Raw genomic sequence first — 22,992 nt, forward strand, 5'->3', positions numbered from 1 at the left:
GATTCGGGGCCCAAAACTGCTTACAATATTCCAAACGTGGTCTTACCAGAGCCTAATACAGCCTCAGCAGTACAGCCTTGCTCTTGTATCCTAGCCCTCTTGAAATGAATGCTAACATTGCATTTGCCTTCTGAACTGCCAACTGAATGTGTATGTTAATCTTAAGAAAGTCCTGAACTAGGACTCCCAGGTCGCTTTTGTGCTTCAGGTTTCTGAAGCCTTTCCCCATTTAGAAAATAGTCTATTCCTGTATTCTGCCTACCAAAGTGCATAACCTGTCACTTTCCTTCATTGTAATCCATCTGCCATTAGCAATAGTTAGTACATTCATCCATAATTTTTAGGAAAAGCATTTACTTTAAAGAAATAAAGGAACTTAGCAGATTTATCAATGCATTACAAATGCCAGTAACAATTTGTATTCATTGAGCTCTGCTCTTTTTTAAAATATATTTTTATTTAAAATAGATTTTTAAATTTTACAACAAATACAAAATAATACAATTCAAAACAATGCAAAGAAAGAACACCAAAAAAAATTTTAAAAACCCAAACCACCCTCATGTACAAGTGTATAAATCTGTATATTAAAAAATGTATAATAAAAACCCAACTACTCAACTAAATAAATAATAACCAACAACAAACTAATAAATAATAATAATACAGCTCAGCCAGATAAAACACTAACTCTCAAATATCAAGAGCATTAATTTTTCATTGAGCCCTTTAATGTAATATAATTGCTCAAGGTGTTTCACCAAGAAATTTTGAAACAAAGTCCTATAGAGCTTCAACCTGATGGAGAATAGCACATAGTGTACAAAATGATGAAATGTTATACAATGCATATGTTATTGGAGATTAATATACACACTATCCTCATTCTAAAATGAACGAATTTCAAAAGAGGCTGTCCCACTTGTTCACGAGAAGGAAGGAAAAGTTAGAAAATGTTTTGCAGCACATTGATGCTTTAAATGACTTCTTGAAATTTAACTATTTATTGGTTTTCTTTACATTCATTTTTGGGATATAGATGTTGTTGGCTAATTTCCCTTGAGAAGATGGTGGTGAACTGCCTCTTTGAACTGCTGCAGTCCATGTGCTGCAGTGAGACCCACAATGTCATTAGGGAGGGAATTCCAGGAGTTTGACCCAGTGACATGAAGAAACAGCAATATATTTCCAAGTCAGGCTGGTCACTGGCTTGGAGGGGAACTTGCAGGTGATGGTGTTCTCATGCATCTGCTGTCTTATTGGTCATTCCTAGTTCATAAAGCACCAAGTTTATTGTCAATTTTGCTTTTCCAAGAGACTGAACCACTGAATGTTATTCTTTGAAGAAAGTTTGCAATTTAATTCTTGCAGTCCCCTCTCCCTCATTTTGTTCAACATCATTAGTTTCTCTTCGCTTGTGTAACCCCCTCACCCAAGTAGACTGTCCCAGGATCTGAGGTATCTTCATGTACACCACCAATGTCAAGCTAAACCCACTTGACAGATATAGGTGCTGGAGTCTGCTTTCTTATGCTCAAGTAGCAGGGCTAAGACTGTCAAATGGAACATGGGCAGGAATGCAGAAGGAATTGCATTGTACAAGTCACCATTTATACCCACCATGTACCCCTTTGTTTCTGGAGAGAGTCAATATGTCATTGATAATCCAAACTCGAAACTTGAATTTCAGTCTAAGTATGTGTGTGTCAGTTATTCTAAAGCAACAATATAAAACTTTACATAATGAAGGTTAATAATGACTTTGTGTTTTAGCCCAAAGATGCTTCCAATGATTGTTTTCAAACTTGTTAGTATAATATGAATGTGGAATAGTCTGATGGCATAATGGTGGCAAATGATCTCTATTAGTATTTTGCCTGTGGATTTAAATTTCCATGTTGGTTGCATTGATTAGATAAACACATAATAATTAACATGTTACATACAGATCTCATTAACTTCCTTTTCAGAGTCTTGGACGATCAGCATCTTTACTTTTCCTTTTGGCTTCGGGTACAATAACCATTGTAAACAGGTGGACGTGAGCATGCTTAGTATTCCATCTTGTCTGAAGGTGAACTAACAGAGTTGATAACCTGTAGATCAATTTATTGTCTCCTTTCCTTGTAGAATGGATTTCTCCCTCTTATTATGTTAAGAGTGAACACTGACAACATTGTAAACATGTCTTTAAATTTATAGCCTTTTGGAAGATTTTGAATTGTTTCAGTCTACTGTGTGTCTTCTGTAAAAGTTCGAAGAATGAATTGATTTTAAGATGTTTTCCATTTGTGCAGAACAATTCCTGTTCACCCCTCTGACTACTGAAGACAGATTTGGGTCTGCTATATTGCTTATGGTAGCTAACTTCCTCAGCATATTCCTGCTGTGATTTCTGGGGACAAGTGTAACATCCAGTACCAATTATCTCTGTTAAATTACTATTGTTTGTTTAGTGATTTATGTCAATTATAAGCTCAGCTAAAATGTTGAGTCAGAAGTCATAATGGACAAACCAAATGTTTGTATTTGTTATTTAGTGGACGGCTTATCTCTATTATATTGTCTTCAGTGCTCAGAGTGTGTAAAAAGAAAGCAAGTTGAAATGCTGGCAAAATAGATTTTGGCTCCTTCATTTGTTTCCTTATGGCCAAGTATCTTTTGAGTGCGAAAGACTACACTCACAATGATTACTAGAATAAATATTAGGTATTAAAACACATGGATCAGGGAGATGCTAGTACATTTATTCTACACATGCATCAAACCCACGTCATATATAATCTCTGACCTTTCCATCATGGTGAAAGAGCTACATTACTGTATCAGTGCAACATCGACCCAGTTGCAGATGCCATTAATTTAGTTATTCAAAATAAGATCCAATCTAAGCATCAATATCAAGCCATGCTGAATGGACATCCTTTAGAATTTAAATTTTAAGCCATTTGGAGATAGAGTGGGGAATTCTGTCTTCCCTAGGAGGTACTAAGGAAAACAGATTTCACTTATTTGACATATTAATACTAATGTGTGTCAAACCTAGCCCCTTAGACTCTGTGATTTCCTCCCCCACCGCCCCACGTCTCTGCTGCCCTCAGCCTTGCAGCTGTGTAGTGCACCTATACAAACATTGAATAGAGAACTGAACAAGATCTTCTTCAGTGTCCAATTTTTAAAGTTCTCACTTTAGCAACGACTCAAACTTTCGAGCATGTTTTGCTTGAAGGCCTGGTACTGTCTTCAAATTGTTCCTTGCCCGTGAGTCTTTTCAAACCTGATTTAACAACAAGTAACATTTCAGAAACTTCCCGAAGAGACTGAGCTAGAGTGCAGCTTCCAATTGAAATTTCCTGGGAATCCCTCTTAATTTTGTGCATTTGAATTTGAGTACAAAATGTTAAACTGAACGTGACTGGGCTTAACACATTACAGAATGTCAGTTTGACTATCATTAGGATCAGTTTGTTTGCAGATGGAACCCTGTGTCCCTCTGCCACCCACATCCTCCCCCCCGCCCTCCACCTCTGATCCCATGATCCCTTTCCAATGCAGTGCCTCTGTATATAAAGGATATATCAGAGGTTAGTTTGATATGCAGCACAGATTTACCTGTATTCTTTTTTGTAGGTACCTTTTATTTGTGTCGCTTAATTTTCTGGGCTTTTTCTCCCCTCACTTCGATCGGATCTTCACAAAGTAAAGGGCAAGGGTAAGGTTCTTATCGTCCATTGGGCGTTTTCCTCCAACAGGTCCCCTTTAGTTGTCTGTGTGTCTGTGACCCTTCTTTTCACTTTTCTTCCTTTTGTTCTGTCTTATGCCTCTTCTCAACTACGCATTTCCTTCTAGGTCACTAGGAATTACTTCAGGCAAGGGAAGTAGGGAGCTGGCCTCAGTTCATCGCATCGAGCTTGAGGCAATCTCACAATTAGTCCATTTTGTTTCATCAGCAATAGGGCCTTTGCTAACAGTATTGGGAACTTTGCTTTTCTGTTTCTGTATAGGTTTCCTTAGTCAGCCTCGTAGCTAATGCCCTGGGCTACTCCGAACTAGGTGCCATTAAGTCTCTTAGGACACTAAGAGCTTTGAGACCTCTAAGAGCCTTGTCACGATTTGAAGGGATGAGGGTAAGATGGAATAGCAGCTGACCTTCTGCATGCATATGAGAACAAGTTTAAGCATGCTAGAATTGATCAATAAACTCTGGGGAGGGGTAAATTAACCATGACACAGCTGCTGAACTTATCCCCTCTCCCTGTTATTCCCCCACCTGCACCCTCTCCTGAAAGGGAGATACATTAGGCTGCCTCATCACATTTAGACTGGCCCAAACTACATGCCATCGTAGAACATACATCAGCCGTTCTCATTTGGCCTGGCTTTCCTTTAGTGTTTAAAAGGGTTTTTCTGCTGTAACCTAAATGGAGAATCACCAGGTGCAAAGAAGTACACATGGAGCATATGCACAAATATGGATCAGGCCAATGTGCGTGATTGGAAATTGATCCACAAAGTGACAAACTTGATTAAATTCATTGATGGGAAACTGTGATCATTGTATCCAAATCTGAGGTGCAATCGACTGTTTTTGACGTCTGAATGTATGTGTGATCAGAACGGCATGTTTCTCAGCTTGTTAAATATATGCACAACCATGGTGTTCATCTTGTTGTACCTGGTTGTTCTCAATCCAGTCCACTGGAGACTGGTGGCCTTGTCTGACAGCTTTTCCTTCCACTCCCTCCCTTCTTTATACCATGCTCTATGGTACTCCTGTTGTGTCACTTTAAATGAATCTGAACACAATCAAGCATTGCACTGACTGAGTTTGATGCCATCATAACATTTGAAAGATTTGACATCAGATAATGTGGGATGAAACTCACTGCTGTTGATTGCATGGAATCCGTATTGAGTAATCAACCAGATATTTTGAAGGTGCGTGTAAATTACAATGTACCAGTACCTTTGTTTTGAATGAGCATGTACACAGCACAGGCCATCCAATGCTAATTAAACAGACAACGTTTGGAGAAACAGCATTTTTTTTTCCCAGCTTTGCATTCAATGGCTTGCAAGCATCCCTAGTTTGGATGTATAGTATGGTCAAAAGGAACTGTATGACCAATCAATCCAGTTTAAACCCCAAACCTAGGACAGGCAAAACTGCTGTGGAAGGTGACTTATAGAAGAGCAAAATGAAGGAATGTGTTCCAAAGATGTACTTGACCTCTAATCACCCCACACTCATAGAGTAAGGTACAGATTGACAAATTCAGTCCATCCCTTATTTTATGCTTTATGTCCACACATTTTAAACACACTTTTATACTTGCCCTGTTTTTGAAAATTGCCTGCTGCAAAGCCAAGGTGAGTACACTGTAGAGAATAAAGGCTCGACTTTCACTCCCGAGATGACAATCAGGTGAGTGCTGAAGTAGGCTGCTTTGAAGGCCTGCCTCAGTTCCCTGGGAATAGCTTCCATTTCTTGTAAAAGATCATAACCCCTCCAGCCCTCATATCTCTAACCCTGTGTCCACTCCCTATGGCCTCTCTATACCAACACATGCCACTCACCCAGCGCCCTCGGTGACAGAGCTCAGTAGCCAACTGGAGATGGGAAAAAACAAGCTTATAACAACTTATTGGATCTCTCACTCATGCATTCTTTAATGCAAATATCGTCCATTTGTGAAAGCCATTCAAAGGTTTTAATTCCCCTCATTGTCCAACCTATATTAAAAACCAAGTTCTATTTGGTAACCAGATAAAAATCAGCCAATGCTTTAATAATCTCTTTAAACTGTCAATCAAAATGCAAACCCTGCTGTCCCAGTTGATAGAAATGTTCTTTTAATTTTTCAAACTCAGCCAAGATTTCAGAATCATGTCAGCTATAGTAACAACCCTTGGGAAATCCCAACCAACAACTCCGTTGATACTGCAGGAACAAGTGGTAATCGTTTTGTTTTTCTTTCTTTATTATTATCTGGGATGTGGGCATCACTGGAAGGGCTGGCTTTTGTTGCCAATTCTCAATGGCCCCTTTAACAGAATGGCTTGCTAGAGTCATTTCAGAGGGCAGTTAAGAGTCAAACACATTGCTGTGGGTCTGGAGTCACGTATAGGCCAGACTGGGGAACATTGGCAGATTTCCTTTCATAAAGATAATTAGTGAAGCAGACAATTACAACAACTTACAACGGTTACATAGTCAACGTTGGGTTAGCTTTCAGCTCAGGATTTTATTGAATTCAAATGTCACCATCTGCCACTGCCTCCCCCTTGCTAATAGACACCTGATTGCCTATGAATTAAAGCAGTCTCACAGAATCACAGAATTGTCACAATGCAGAAGGAGGCCATTCAGTCCATTGTGCCTGTTCCTGTTCTATCCCCTAGTGCCAATCTCCTGCCTTTTCCCCATATCTCTGCACACCATTTCTATCCAAATAATCAGTCCAGCAAAGGATTTCCTTTTAATGCTAACTAACAGATTCAGCCTTTTTTTTTCCTTGTAAAGTGCTGGGTTGGATAAGCGGTCAAATCATGACACTTAAACAGATCTCATCTGTCTTTCACGAGCGTTTATGTCTACACCATCTTGCAGTCTCACACTGTGGGTTAAGGCTTTTGGAACAATAGAAATGGGGTCTGATTGATTGATTGAAGCACTGATTTCAAATGGCCGTGCTGTGTTTGGGTTTTCTGCCTATGTGATTCACACGAGTTTGAAGGGGTGAGGGCACCTCATTGGGCAGGAGGATACCAAGTGAGAATCCTGCTGCCATCCTGCCTCTGCACCAATTAAGTCCAAGGTGGGAAGGCTTGTGGATGGCCTTCCTCGATGCCAGTTGAGGCCCTTTACCCCAGCACTGCAGATATTGACCCAGCATTGGCAAGGGAGTTTGAAACACAGAAAAAGGAACAGGAGTAGGCCATTCAGCCCTTTGAACCTGTTACACCATTCAATATGATCCTAGCTGATTATCCAATTCAGTCTCCTGTTTCTGCTTTCTCCCCATACCCTTTAGCCCCAGGAACTATATCTAACTCCTTCTTGAAAACATTCAATGTTTTGGCCTCAGCCACTTTCTGTGGTCGTGAATTCCACAGGTGGCCCCCCCTCACTCTCTTGGTGAAGGCATTTCTTCTCAACTTGGTCATCTAACTCCTTCTTGAAAATTTGCTCTTCGGGAATTATAATGAACCTTGTCAGGGTGCCTGGAGGGACTCTGCAGGGGTCAGAGATCAGGAAGGAGGCAAGTGGTCAAGGGAATGGGCATTGAGAAGAGGTTTCCCACTGAGAGCCATCTCCTCTATCCGAGCTCCCAACATAACACCTCACCTCAGGACCACTTCTCAGTGAAACAGCCTCTCCACTTTGAAAGACTGTACCACACAGGCTGTACTTTATGGCAAGCTTCCTTCAAACGATCATCCGAATAATTCAATTAATGGGAGATGGCGATGGGAATGTCAATGGATTAGTAATCCAGAAGCCCAAAAATGTTCTGGGGATGTGGGTTCAAATTACAGCCACTGATGGAATTTAAATTCAATGAATATATCTGGAATTTGAAAGCTAGTCTCACTGATGGTGATCATGAAACGATCATTGAGTGTCATAGAAATCTATCCAGTTCACTAAAGTCCTTCAGGGAAGGAAATCTGTCGTTCTTACCTCGTCTGGTCTACTGCAGGTAGATGGCATGATTTCACAGCTCAAACACTTGAAGACTGATGTCATAGAATCATAGGATCTCTACACTGCCAATAGTACCCATTCGGCCCATCGAGTCTTCACTTAACCTCCAAAGAGCATCCCATCCAGACTCAGCCCCCTGCTCATCCCTGTAACCCCACACTTACCGAGCCTGCATGTCCCTGGACACTATGAGCAATTTAGCATGGCCAATCCACCTAACCTGCACATTTTTGGTCTGTGGGAGGAAACACACACAGACACGGGGAGAATGTGCAAACTACACCCAAACAGTCACCCAAGGCTGAAATTAAACTCCAGTACCTGATGCTGTGAGGTAGCAGTGCTAATCACTGAATCACTGTGCCACCCCAATGTCTGGAAGTTCGTTGCATGAAAAGCAGTCACTCAAAGAACAAAGAAAATTTACAGCCCAGGAAAAGGCCCTTCAGCCGTCCAACCCTGAGCTGATCCAAATCTACTGTCTAGATTAGAGTGGTGCTGGAAAAGCACAGTAGGTCAGACAGCATCCGAGGAGCAGGAAAATTGATGTTTCGGGCAAAAGCCCTTCATCAGGAATAGAGGCAGGGTGCCTGCGGTGGAGAGAGAAATGAGAGGGGCGTGGAGGTGGGGAGAAAGTAGCATAGAGTACAATAGGTGAATGTGTGTGGGGATGGAGGTGATAGGTCAGGGAGGAGGGTGGGGAAAGGTAGAAAAGAGTACAATGGATGAATGGGAAGGAATATAGGCAGGTAGGACAGGTCACTATTTATTTCCCCACATTGTATATCTTCCATATCCTTCTCCACGTAAACACTGATGCATAAAATTCATTTAGTATTTCCCTGGTGATAGTGAAAGCAAGTGAGAAAGTGTGCTTGTGTAGCCACTAAAGCCACTTAACCAAGCTTCTGTCAGTGGTGAAATCTCTTAATCAATGAAAGTGAAGACATGCACAAGTTGGCACAATGAAGATTTTTGGGGGTTTTGGGGGCATATTGTGTTTGATAAATTGGACCTGCTACTATTTTCCCCACACCGTTTAAATGGTGCAAATGATTGGATGTACCATTTGAAATCGAAGCAGCTCATGAGGAATTTCTACAAGACTCCATGAGGTTCTTGAAACTGAGAAAAAACAGTGTAGCAGTTGCAGTTTAGCCAATGGTAGAAATGGATGACTGCAAGAGAAGCCAGGAGCTTATTGTTGATACATTATGTAGAGCTTGTTTACAGCACTGGCTTGGAAGAGCTAGCAGACCGGTGTCAATTGACAAACGTTCAGAAGCAAAGATTTGAAATCTGCAATATTAGAATAGAATATAAGTTTGTTTTCACCTGTGCATGAAAAATACAGGGGAAAAAATTTATAACTTATCAACCCACCATGGCACCCACATCAGTGACATGTTACCAATGTAAATAAGGAAAGTGAATGCATCCAGAGCGCTTCGCAGTTGGAGAAGTGAATTTACTAGCCTTTGCTGAACAAGGACATAGAAAAAAAACATGACGTGCACCAATTGCTCAAAGACAAACAGCAAATACCGCAAAAGCCCTGGGAGAAATGACACCTTTTGTTTTTGACTTGAAGGAAATGAACTATTTCATGTTCTGGCTATTATTCAGATTCCTTCAGAATAAGACAGGTTTCAAAAAAAAAGATACTCAAGAAGTTCCACTGAAGGTGAGAGCATATCCCAAATGAATTTCTATCAAATAATGGTTCCTGCCCCCCATTTGATTTGAGAAAATTGCAACAGTTTGCAGTCATTCCACCAGCTCACAAGCCAGACAGAAAGGTAGAGAGTATTCCAAATTGCAAAGGTTTAATCCAGCTCCTTACTTCAATCCTCCTGGCAATACAATACAGCAAGTGAAACACCAGACAGTTCATTTACTGGATGCTCTAGCCAGATCAAAGACTATTTGACCCTTTCCCATGAAACTAACAGTGGTAAGTGATATAAAAAGCAAGCTATTCTTCAGGAGCATGAAGGTCCAGCTCCACAGGAAAGGCACCGAAGACCTTACTGAGCTTTGAGAAGGAGTCATTAGAGTTGTACCAAACAGTGGGAATCAGTTTAGTTCAGTTGGCTGGATTGTTGGTTTACAAAGCAGTGTAATGCCAACAGTGTGGGTTCAATTCCCATCACCAGTTTGAGGTTACCATGAAGAACTCTCTTTCTCAACCTGTTCCCTTGCCTGAGATCTGGTGGCCCTCAGGTTAAATCACCACCAATTGCTTCTCTCTAATGAGGGAGCAGTCCCTATGGTCTGGTCAGACTATGGCGACACCACAAGAATCAGACAGTGGAGGAAGTGGATGGGGATGAATGCAGTCGACCAGTGTCAGGCCCAAGGATGGAAAGATCTTTAAGAGGAATCGAAGAGCCTCACAAGAATTGGAGCCATTCTTTGTGGATCAACCAGACTACACACTCCATAGCACAGATGGTGTGATCCAGGCAGTTCAGAGTTAACGAGCCACAGCAACAGAAACGAAGACTGTGTCTGATCACAACAAAATGGTGAGTTAGAACATCAACTCATCTCCTGAGAGGAGAAGCTGCAACGAAACCTTGATGAAGAGGCACAGTAGAGTCTTGCAAAAATTCCAGTGATTTTATGGATGAGGGATTGGCTTTCAACTGGATGTATATTGTTGTATTATTGTGCCACAGTCAAGTGCAGCACATGCTCAAACTCTTCCCTCTGATCTGGGGTGTGGGAAGGGGTACAGGACGTTTATGACTGGCAGCTGCAGATAATTAGCTGACCAGCCAATACCACAGCCCCAAATTCCCTCTGCTCTGCATTTCCAAGTGTGCCTTCTTTTTAAAGTAAAGATACCAATATGTAGTTCTCTGTTAATTTTGTACTTGTCCTGAAATCACATTGAGTGCATCATGAGGGATGCATAGCCTCTCAGAGGTTTTTAATGGAGCTAGCACTGTTTCATACCTTTGTGCTGTTACTAACTCAAGCTTCAGAGGTATTTAGCAGTCAAAGAGGTATACCAGTTGCTATATCGCATTATGTCCATTTGAAACTTCAAATCTGCAACTGCAGAATGAGGTTCCTGTTTAAATTTTCCTTTTATATGATGTAGAAGAGGGTGGAGGTGCTTTTGGAAGCCAGGAAGATGAATTATTAGTTGATGGTTTTGCCTTGTGTATGTGTATGTAAACTAATGTGCTTTGCCGATATAGGTAAAGGCATAACAACTACTCAGTTTTCCAGTTCAGATCACCCTTTTTTAAAAAAAAATCAAATACCTCCAGCTAGCCACGGGAACATAGTTCATTTGGATATGTAAGTGTTAATAGGATCCAAGCTGGTTGGTGAGATAGAAACCACGACTCATCGCCATTACTTTGTGGAGAGAGTTTATCGACTTGCTCAATCTTACCGCTCTCATCCAACAACCTCAGTGTCCCAGTTGTTCCTTATTTATGTGTGGATATTTTCTAACCAACCTGTTCAGAGAGGTTATTGCACAGCTCCGGAGCAGGTGTGACTTGAATCTAGGCCTATTGGTTCAGATGTAGGGATACTACCACTGCACCACAAAAGGCTTTCTTATTTATAAGTGCTTAAAGAAAATTCATACCAACCACCTGTTTCTGCTAACCTTAACAATTACATCAAGAAATCTCAACAGTGTGATTGGTTAGACATTGATACAGTATATCGATAACACTTTTCCAAATGCGTCTGTAACAGAAGGGGAAGATTAGCTCTGGTCATTGTGTGTAGTGACATAGTAAAATGTTGTTTACAATTCTGTAACACTTCATGATCAAAGGTTTGTGGCCTGATTCTTAATGGAATCACTTCCCAAGTGACACAGCATACAAATTCTTTGGGGTACATTTATAAACAGCACTTCAGAATGTTCAATTTTGTGTTCAATAATTTGATCAATTCAGAAGGGAAGACAAAAAGCTTCTTTTGAGAAAACTATGACATCAACTCCATCAGTAAAATGCACTGATTACTTTCATTTCACCTTATTGATGATCAGTCTCTCTCAATGCACATTATCTTTGTTTTGCATATCTGATGAAGTTCATTGGATATGTTTTGAACTTCAGGTGGCATAGTAGGTTTGAGCACCGCTGTTGTGGATTTCTAAAATGGCAAGATTCAGGGTTAGTTGTAAGTCTGCCCTCTTGGCCAGGCTGCTATGGCTGGATGCCAAGCCGAGGATGGGCATCTCTTTGCAGAGAAGGGAATGAAGAACATGGATCTAATCTTTTGACACTTGACTCAAGAGTAAGAAGGCAAAAATGCCTGGTATAAGGTTGTCTGGTCAAGCTCTTAGCTTGAAGAAATCTATGGTACAGGAAAGTTAGGAAGATGTTTTATAAATGAAATAAATGGTAAAATAATGAAAACCTTTATTGTATTGAATGTTGAGTTTTCTAAATATGAATTTTGAAAAATGGCACAGCATGGGGAAGGTCAACCTTGTGTTCATGCCTGTGATTTTGTTTTACATGTGTGTTCCCTGTCTTCCTGGAAAGTTGTCCAGTTAAAAGATCAGGCAGATCTCGAGAAGGGACATGGGGAGGACTGGAGGCAGTCACCCCCAGCGCTGCCTGAGAGCACCTTCAAGTGGCCAGTAATGGTACAGCAATGGAATAGAGGCCTCTCAGCCAGAGTATGATGTGTAGTCCTGCAAAATCTAAGGGAGAGAAAACTGGGAAATTCAAACTATACGGCAGAAAAATCTATCCAACAATCATTTGACTCTTTATCCTTAACAATCTACTAATATTCGCAATCTAATAAAGGAGAAAGTATCTATCTATTCTTGGAATTTGTTTCAAAACTTGATTCCACTCCAAGCTGTGCTTTTGCCTACTATCTTGTGATATGCATTGCAAAGAGCTTGTAAAACCCCTTGTATATGCAGGAAATGGCATAAAGATGCTGTTCTGTAACTTGCATGCGTGCCTCAAATCACCACTGCCTGCTTCCAAACAGCTTATAAGACTGCACGCTCAGCTGTTAACTTGCCCATTGGCCCCGCTTATTCACAAACAAAAGTTGGAATGACAGGGTTTAAGCTGAGCAGCAGGAGGATGTGAGATAACTTGTTTAAGAAAATACTGTCACTTGTTTCAAAGATCAAAATAGCAGGATCAGAAATATCTGTATGGATTGCTGGATCAATCACTCAAGCAGTTTTATAATATTCATCAGCCAAAGCTCATGACCCTACAGTATAGTACTTGACTATGCAGTAAGGCGACAGCAGCTTAAACCCTGACCTAAAATTCCTGGTGTATGGTCTCAAAGGCGTTTCTTGTCACACTGATCTTCTTTCTTTCTGCGTCCTGGTGCAGGTTGTCGTCAACGCTTTGGTGGGTGCCATTCCTTCCATTATGAATGTACTGCTGGTCTGTCTCATCTTCTGGCTCATTTTCAGCATAATGGGAGTGAACCTTTTTGCTGGAAAGTATTATTATTGTTTTAATGAAACCTCCGAATATAGGTTTCTCCCCTCGGAAATAAACAACAAGACAGATTGTGAGGCCTTTATAAACCAGACCAGTGATGAAATTCGATGGAAGAATGTGAAGATTAACTTTGACAATGTCGGAGCAGGATATCTGGCTTTGCTGCAAGTGGTACGTTTCTTTCCTATTTTGGCACTGCTAATAGACTTTTATGTATGTGTTGATGCCCAACACCAAATTACGTTGATGTAGTGCCTTTAATATCCCATCAAGGTAAGGGAAGATAGCCCTGGGAATGGAGTATTTTCCAACTCTGGCACCCAGGCATCCAGGTACACACATGTGCATGGATGTGTTCTTTTGTGCATCTGTACATTTATTTTTATTTCCACTCTGACCACTCATCTCAGACTCATGTGGATCTCGTTGCAAATTTGAGATACACTGGCAATAATATTCCTTCTATAATCTGGGAATGGGATACATGGCACAGAAACAGGCCATTCAGCCCAACTAGTCCCTGCCAATGCAGCCCCCTCCTATCTTTATTCATCTGAATTCTTTTCGTGAGGAGCTTTCTGTTCCCTTCTCTCTCATATGCTCGTCTGGCTTTCCCTTAGATGAATCTATCCTACTTCCCTGTAGCCATTCCGTATGGGAGGGTGTTCTACATCCTCACCACTCTCTGGGTGAAGACACTTCTTCTGAATTCCCTATGGGAATTTCTCAGTGACTGTCTTATATTAATGACCTCCAATTCTGCTGTTCCCCACAAAAACAGAAAATTGAATCCGGAGTAGGCCATTTGGCCCTTTGAGCCTTCTTGAAAACATTCAGTGGTTTGGTCTTAACCATTTTCTGTGGTAGAGAATTCCACAGGCTCCTCTGGGTGAAGACATCTCTCCTCATCTCAGTCCGAAATGGCCTACCCTGTATCCTTAGACTGTGACGCCCTGGTTCTGGACTCCCCGGTCATCGGGAACATCCATCCTGCACCAACTCTGTCTAGTCCTGTTAGAATTTTATAGCTTTCTATGAGATTTCCCCCCCTCATTCTTTTAAACTCCAGTGAATATATTCCTCACTGATTCAGTCCCTCTACATACATCAGTCCTGCCATTGCAGGAATCAGTCTGGTAAACTGCACTCCCTCCATTGCCAGAACATCCTTCCTCAGATAAGGAGATCAAAACTGCACGCAGTACTCCAGGGGTGGTCTCACCAAGGCCCTGCACAATAGCAGCAAGACCTTCCTGCTCCTGTACTCAAATCCTCTCGCTATGAAGGCCAACCTACCATTTGCTTTCTTCACTGCCTGCTGTACTTGCAATAATTACTTTCTGCATTTGGTGTTCAAGGACACCCAGGTCTCATTCCCCCTTTCCCAATCTATCACCATTCAGATAATGATATGCCTTCCTGTTTTTGCTCCCAAAGTCAGTACCTTCACATTTATTCATGTTATACTGCATCTGCCATGCATGTGCCCAGTCAGCCTGTCCAAGTCACTCACAGCTCACCCTCTCACCCAGCTTTGTGGAAGCACTCTCTCTGCGTCCACTCAACCAAAAATCTTTCATCATTTTAAAGACCTCCTGTTAGATCAGTCCTCAGCTGCTTTTTTATAAGAAAGGTGGCACCCAGCCTGACAATCCTTTCCTGATAGGTGTACCCACACATTCCTGGGCTCACCCTTGTGAATCTGCAGGAGTTAGGGGACTGGAATGGAAATGAGGCAACATTGCTCAAGATTTTATTAGGAGATTAAAGTGGATCGGGTGGTAACTCTGACCAAATTGTCACGTGAATTATAGAAAGGGACAAGTGTTCTTTTCTTCAGCACATCTTGTGATACTTTGAGAAATTGAAGAGGGCAAATCCACCAATGTCACTCTCCCAGCAGAGAGAGAGAGGTCAAGCAAGGAAAAATGCAATTAAAATGTGGAAATGACACTTTGCAGTCTGAACTGGTTTTGTGTACTGAAAACAGAACTCCAGTTTGGACCACTATCAGTTCTTTCCGCATTTTGTGGTTTTCTTTTTACCCTCTTCTTTCAGAATTGTTGCAGTGTTGTTGTGACCTTCTCCTCCAAAACATGTTCACTTCAAGCCACTGGAGTGCAGGACTGATGAATTTGATTTCTAATAACATTTCTTGAGTGAAATAAACAAGATTTCATTGAACATGTGGGAGTACTTGGCATAGATTCATGTCCTGTGTTGGTGAAATGCTAAATTCTGGTCATAGTGCAAAAGAGTTGAATGCAGCACATTATTCACTGGGTGTTCATTTGATCATTTTCAGGCTACCTTCAAAGGTTGGATGGAAATCATGTATGCAGCTGTTGATTCACGAAAGGTAAGTGCAACAAGATGGATGGTGTGTTTTCCATGATGTTGAGGCATCAGTGATATCCTAAGTGACCCAGTATAAGGCAAGCAGCAGCTTGCAACTCTCCTCTGTTCCAGAAATGTTGCAATGCCAAAAGGAAAATAGAGATGGAACTTCTCAACATGGTTTGGGTAAAGCCATTTTGCCATACAAGGCAGAAATACCTAGGTTTGATGCCAGGTCTGTGCTGAGTTAGCAAGGTGCCAGCCTGGGCACCATATTCTGCCACCTGTGTATTCTAGGCAAGAGGTACATGATAGCGGCTAGCATTTCTGCTTCTGCTCACTGTCAGGTCTCCTGCTGGAAAATGCACTTGGCTAGCCATGAGGTGAAACCACAGTTGGCAGCCACCTCAGACCTGCTCGGTGGTCAGTTGGCCGTCCATTGAAGAGGTTGACTGCTCTTCACTTGCAAATCTGCCCAGCCAAAACATCAGCACCTACTGGGGTAGAAGCAAAAGGTGACAGTGCATTCTGTTTACATGATCAAAGCAATTCCTAATTTAAAAATCCAGGCATGACCAGAGATGTGTGCCTGGACCTTGCAGAAGTCCTGGTAGCGTAACCTCCCAATGGAATGAGCTGGGAAGTTTGAACTTCTGGTGTTGCAATTTCCCTGTTCCTTGGAACTCTCTGAAAAAGTCTCTAAGTCCTGAGTTCAAGCAGAAAACCTGCAACAGTTCTGATGTACTTACCCAGATAGTGAGAGAGAAACCTTCAGCTAAGTCCTGGGCAATGACACAACTGTCTCCTTCCCTCCCAAACCCACCAACCAAACATTCACATTTTCCCCTCAATCCCTCCTGTCCTCCCTCCTCCTCCTTCCCTGCCCCCAGCCACACGACTACAACGCTAACCCCACTGGACTAGAAGATAACTCAAGAACCCCTCGTGTCCTGATCCAACTACCTCAAACCAACCTCACTCACCTCACCGCCCTATCCCTCTCCACACTACCCACCTGCCTATGATCCATCTTTCACCTTACTCTCTGGTGGGCTTGTACCTGGAATTATGGCCCCCAGCGTGATGGTCCTACTTACTGAGAGTCACCAGCCTCTGATGTTGGGGATTCCCAAGTGCCCAGCGATTTGGAGGACCCAAGAAATTTGTGGATGTTATCTGTTTTCAAATTCCTCCTTGACCTAACTCTGTATTCCCCTCCAGTCCCATGACTCTCTGACATCTCTGCACACCTCTCGTCCTAGACTCTGGAGCTTCCCTGGTTTGAATCACTTCACAATTGGTGATCTTGCCTTCAACCAGCCAAGTCCCAGAGCTCTGGAACTCCTGCCCTAAACCACCCTCTCATACATTAAGGGGTTCATTTGAAACTATCACTTTGGGCAAGCTTTTAATCAACTGTCCTGCAATATTCTCATGCAGTTTGTGTCAAATGTTGCAACATAATACTCTGTTGAAACTGCTTCAATGTTTTATTGCGATGAGGGCGCCTGTGGAAGTTTTAGTTGTTGTTGTAGGGTGCGTAGATACGTCGGATGACAGGGAGGTCTTTCTGAACCCTGCTCAGGAGTTTGCTGCCCTGGACTTTCTGCGTCCTGCATCCCAGTCAGCTGTAGCAGGGTGGTGGGGTCTCTGGATGAAAGCATAAATAAAAAATTGGGAATCTGTCAAAAGGCCAGGCTAGTTGGTTAGCAATATTGATAAAGTAGCTGTTGACAGGAGAGACTTCGGTAACAGTGCTCACAGACCGTGAAACCACAGTGGGGTGAGTAAAGCAGCAACATGGGAAACAGCACTCTGACTGAGGTAGGCGACAAATAGTGTGCTAACAGTGAAAAGGTAATCAGGGTGTGTAAAAGCAGAGATTAGCAAAACATCGCCAAGGCAACATGGTTTTAACAGGAGACTTTAGTTCCTGCATTGACTGAGAGAGAAGCAGCTTCACTCAAGTCGTGATGAAGTGAATAAATTTGTAGCAGTTTTCCAGGACAATCCGAGCTGTAGCTGCAACAAAAACAGAAATTGCTGGAGAAACTCAGCAGCATCTGTGTAGAGAGAAACAGAGTTGACATTTCGAGCCTGGTGTGACTCTACTTCAAATCAAATAACATACGGGGGTGAGGGTGAGGGAGGGAGAGAGAAGAAAGAGTGAGCAGATAAATGGAGACAGAGTCCAGAGAGAGAGAGACCAAAAAGGATAGTAGACTACAGAAGAATAAAAGCTTGATGGGTAATGATGGGGACCATGAGTGGGTGAGAATGGGCTGGCTGTGCTGAAAGCAGTTGAGAGTCAGTAGTGCTGGAAATGCACAGCAGGTCAGGCAGCAGCCGAGGAGCAAGAGAGTCAACATTTCAGGCATAAGCCCTTCATCAGGAATGCTAAAAGCAGCTCATGTGATAACAGGATCTGGATGTGGGGCTGGGGAAAGGACATGGAAGAAGGTGCTCAGGCTCTAAAATGCTTGAGCTCAATATTGAGAAGGCTGCAGGGTCCACAAGTGGAAAACGAGATGCTGTTCTTCCAGTCTGCGCTGAGCTTAATTGAAGCCCTGCAGTCGGCGTGACATTGAAATGTTGTCATGGGAACAGGCTGGTATCTTGAAGTAACAGGCAACTAGAAGCTCAGGGTTATTTTTGTGGACAGAGCGTAGGTGTTCTGCGAACTGGTCACCCAGTCTATACTTCATTTCCCCAATATAGAGGAGACCACATTGTGAGCAGTGAATACAGTAGATTAAATTGTATGAAGTGCAGGTAAAGTGCTGCTTCAGCTGGAAGGTATGTTTGGGCCCTTCAATATTGAGGAGGTAAACAGGCAGGTGTCACACCTTCTGCGATTGCATGGGAAGGTGCCTTGGGGCTGTGGGGAGGTGTTGGGAGTGGAGTGTGAATGATTAATTGGATGTCCGTTGTTGTTTGCATGCTTACTGACCTGGATAATCCATTACACATGCCATGACACAGCTGGTGGGTGATTTAAGTGATGCTCACTGGTACCTGATTCCGAAAGGATCCTCTTTGGGGAGATACATGACCACCAATCCGACTTATTAGTACTAGTTTTGTGTACTTTCTAATAGGAAGTGGTGAAAGGTGACTGTATGAAGTATTGGCTGACGAGGCTCATTCTTGAGTAACAAGAACAGTTTATTACACACCAGTAAGATAACAAATTATATAGAGTATCTCCTAAGAGATTCCACCTGCCATGTTATGGTTACAGAGCTGGTGTGTTGTGGCTACAGAGAGGGAGTGTTGTATTTACAGTGCCAGTGTATTGTGATTATGGAGCTAGCATGTTGTGGTTACAGTGCTGGTGTGTTGTGGTTACAGTAGTGTGTTGTGGTTATGGAACTGGCATGTTGTGCTTACACTACTGATGTATTTTGGTTATGGAGTTGACACATTGTGCTTACAGTGGCGTGTTGTGGTTATAGAGCTGGTGTGTTGTGGATATGAAGCTGGTGTGTTGTAATTATGGGGCTATCATATTGTGGATAGGAAGATGGGGTGTTGTGGTTATAGAGCTGGTGTGTTGTAGTTATGGAGCTGGCATGTTGTATTTACAGTGTCATGTTGTGGTTACAGTGCTGGTGTGTTGTGGTTATGGAGCTGGCATGTTGCAGTTACAATGCTGGAGTGTTGTGGTTATGTGGCTGGCATGTTGTGGTTACGGTGCTGGTGTGTTGTGGTTATGGAGCTGGCATGTTGCAGTTACAGTGCTGGAGTGTTGTGGTTATGTGGCTGGCATGTTGTGGTTACGGTGCTGGTGTGTTGTGGTTATGGAGCTGGCATGTTGCAGTTACAGTGCTGGAGTGTTGTGGTTATGTGGCTGGCATGTTGTGGTTACGGTGCTGGTGTGTTGTGGTTATGGAGCTGGCATGTTGCAGTTACAGTGCTGGAGTGTTGTGGTTATGTGGCTGGCATGTTGTGGTTACGGTGCTGGTGTGTTGTGGTTATGGAGCTGGCATGTTGCAGTTACAGTGCTGGAGTGTTGTGGTTATGTGGCTGGCATGTTGTGGTTACGGTGCTGGTGTGTTGTGGTTATGGAGCTGGCATGTTGCAGTTACAGTGCTGGAGTGTTGTGGTTATGTGGCTGGCATGTTGTGGTTACGGTGCTGGTGTGTTGTGGTTATGGAGCTGGCATGTTGCAGTTACAGTGCTGGAGTGTTGTGGTTATGTGGCTGGCATGTTGTGGTTACGGTGCTGGTGTGTTGTGGTTATGGAGCTGGCATGTTGCAGTTACAGTGCTGGAGTGTTGTGGTTATGTGGCTGGCATGTTGTGGTTACGGTGCTGGTGTGTTGTGGTTATGGAGCTGGCATGTTGCAGTTACAGTGCTGGAGTGTTGTGGTTATGTGGCTGGCATGTTGTGGTTACGGTGCTGGTGTGTTGTGGTTATGGAGCTGGCATGTTGCAGTTACAGTGCTGGAGTGTTGTGGTTATGTGGCTGGCATGTTGTGGTTACGGTGCTGGTGTGTTGTGGTTATGGAGCTGGCATGTTGCAGTTACAGTGCTGGAGTGTTGTGGTTATGTGGCTGGCATGTTGTGGTTACGGTGCTGGTGTGTTGTGGTTATGGAGCTGGCATGTTGCAGTTACAGTGCTGGAGTGTTGTGGTTATGTGGCTGGCATGTTGTGGTTACGGTGCTGGTGTGTTGTGGTTATGGAGCTGGCATGTTGCAGTTACAGTGCTGGAGTGTTGTGGTTATGTGGCTGGCATGTTGTGGTTACGGTGCTGGTGTGTTGTGGTTATGGAGCTGGCATGTTGCAGTTACAGTGCTGGAGTGTTGTGGTTATGTGGCTGGCATGTTGTGGTTACGGTGCTGGTGTGTTGTGGTTATGGAGCTGGCATGTTGCAGTTACAGTGCTGGAGTGTTGTGGTTATGTGGCTGGCATGTTGTGGTTACGGTGCTGGTGTGTTGTGGTTAAGCTGGTGTGTTGTGGATATGCAGCTGGTGTGTTCTGTGTATGAATCTGGCGTGTTGTGGGTATGTAGCTGGTGTGTTGTGGATATGCAGCTGGTGTGTTGTGGGTATGTAGCTGGTATGTTGTGGATATGCAGCTGGTGTGTTCTGTGTATGAATCTGGCGTGTTGTGGGTATGACGCTGGCGTGTTGTGGGTATGAATCTGGCGTGTTGTGGATATAAAGCTGATGTGTTGTGGGTATGAAGCTGGCGTTTTGTGGATATGTAGCTGGTGTGTTGTGGATATGCAGCTCGTGTGTTGTGGGTATGAAGCTGGCGTGTTGGGGATACGAAGCTGGCGTGTTGTGGTTATGAAGCTGGCGTGTTGTGGATACGAAGCTGGCGTGTTGTGGGTATGAAGCTGGCATGTTGTGGATATGAAGCTGGTGTATTGTGGATATGACGCTGGTCTGTTGTGGGTATGAAGCTGGCATGTTGTGGATATAGAGCTGGTGTTGTGGATCTGAAGCTGGTGTGTTATGGAACTGGCATGTTGTGGTTACAGTGCTGGCATATTGTGCTTACACTACTGATGTATTTTGGTTATGGAGTTGACACATTGTGCTTACAGTGGTGTGTTGTAATTATGGGGCTGTCATATTGTGGATATGAAGCTGGGGTGTTGTGGTTATAGAGCTGGTGCGTTGTGGATATGAAGCTGGTGTGTTGTAATTATGGGGCTGTCATATTGTGGATATGAAGCTGGGGTGTTGTGGTTATAGAGCTGGTGTGTTGTAGTTATGGAGCTGGCATGTTGTATTTACAGTGTCATGTTGTGGTTACAGTGCTGGTGTGTTGTGGTTATGGAGCTGGCGTGTTGTGGTTACGGTGCTGGTGTGTTGTGGTTATGGAGCTGGCATGTTGTATATACAGTGTCGTGTTGTGGTTACAGTGCTGGTGTGTTGTGGGTATGGAGCTAGCATTTTGCAGTTACAGTGCTGGTGTGTTGTGGTTATGGAGTTGGCATGTTGTAGTTACGATGCTGGCGTGTTGTGGTTACAGTGGTGTGTTGTGGTTATGGAGCTGGCACGTTGTGGTTATGGAGCTGGCATGTTGTGGTTGTGGTTACGGTGCTGGTGTGTTTTGGTAATGTAGCTGGCATGTTGTGGATACTGTGTCATGTTGTGGTTACAGTGCTGGTGTTTTGTGGTTATGAAACTGGCATGGTTTGGTTACAGTGCCGGTGTGTTTTGGTAATGGAGCTGGCATGTTGCAGTTACAGTGCTGGTATGTTGTGGTTCGGGAGGTAGCATATTGTGATTACAGTGCTGGTGTGTTTTGGGTATGGAGCTGGAGTGTTGCATTTGCAGTGCTGGTGTGGTGGTTATGGAGCTGGCATGTTGTGGTTACAGTGCTGGTGTGTTGTGGATATAGAGCTGGCATGTTGTGTTCATAGTGGTGTATTGCTGTTACGGTGCTGGTGTGTTTTGGTAATGGTGCTGGCATGTTGTGGTTACAGTGCTGGTGTGTTGCGGTTATGGAGCAGGTATGTGGTTACAGTGCTGGAGTGTTGTGGTTACAATGTTGGTGTGTTGTGATTATGAAACTGGTATATTGTGGTTACAGAGCTGGTGTGTTGTGGTTATGGAACTGGCATGTTGCATTTACAGTGCTGGTGTATTGTGGTTATGGAACTGATATGTTGTGATTACAGTGCTGGTGTGTTGTGGTTACGGAGCTGGCATGTTGTGGTTATGGAGCTGACATGTTGTAGTTACAATGCTGGTGTGCTGTGGTTATGGAACTGGTATGTTGTGGCTACAGTGCTGGTGTGTTGTGGTTATGGAGCTGGCATATTGTATTTACAGTGCCGGTGTATTGTGATTATGGAGCTAGCATGTTGTGGTTACAGTGCTGGTGTGTTGTGGTTATGGAACTGACATGTTGTATTTACAGTGGCGTATTGCTGTTACAGTGCCGGTGTGTTTTGGTAATGGAGCTGGCATTTTGTGGTTACAGTGTTGGTGTGTTGTGGTTATGAAACTGGCATGTTGTATTTACAGTGCTGGTGTGTTGCGGTTATGGAGCTGGCATGTTGTGGTTACGGTGATGGAGTGTTGTGGTTATGTGGCCGGCATGTTGTGGTTACAGAGCTGGTGTGTTGTGGTTACAATGCTGGTGTGTTGTGATTATGGAACTGGTATGTTGGGGCTACAGTGCTGGTGTATTGTGGTTATGGAGCTAGCATGTTGTGGTTACAGTGGTGTGTTGTGGTTATGGAACTGGCAAGTTGTGGTTACAGTGCTGGTGTGTTTTGGTTATGGAGTTGGCACATTGCGCTTACAGTGGTGTGTTGTGGTTATGAAGCTGGCATGTTGTAGTTATGGGGCTGTCGTTTTGTGGATATAAAGCGGCTGTGTTGTGGTTATGAAGCTAATACGTTGTGGTTATAGAGCTGGCACACTGTGGATCAGAAGCTGGTGTGTTGTGGTTATAGAGCTGGTGTGTTGTGGATATGAAGCTGGTGTGTTGTGGTTATGTGGCTGGCATATTGTGGTTG

General features: G+C 43.2%; 1 protein-coding gene across 1 annotated transcript in view; it reads left to right on the forward strand.

Moving 5' to 3' along the window:
• LOC122543258 (sodium channel protein type 8 subunit alpha-like) overlaps positions 1-22,992 on the forward strand; it is a 199,539-nt gene that overhangs the window by 165,868 nt on the left and 10,679 nt on the right. Inside the window, exons 20-22 of the mRNA XM_043681730.1 lie at positions 4,005-4,127; positions 13,060-13,344; positions 15,479-15,532. Coding sequence (XP_043537665.1) covers positions 4,005-4,127; positions 13,060-13,344; positions 15,479-15,532 — 462 coding nt within the window. The remainder of the gene's footprint in view (positions 1-4,004; positions 4,128-13,059; positions 13,345-15,478; positions 15,533-22,992) is intronic.

This window comes from Chiloscyllium plagiosum, chromosome 43 (genome assembly GCF_004010195.1).
Source record: "Chiloscyllium plagiosum isolate BGI_BamShark_2017 chromosome 43, ASM401019v2, whole genome shotgun sequence".
Lineage (NCBI taxonomy): Eukaryota > Metazoa > Chordata > Chondrichthyes > Orectolobiformes > Hemiscylliidae > Chiloscyllium > Chiloscyllium plagiosum.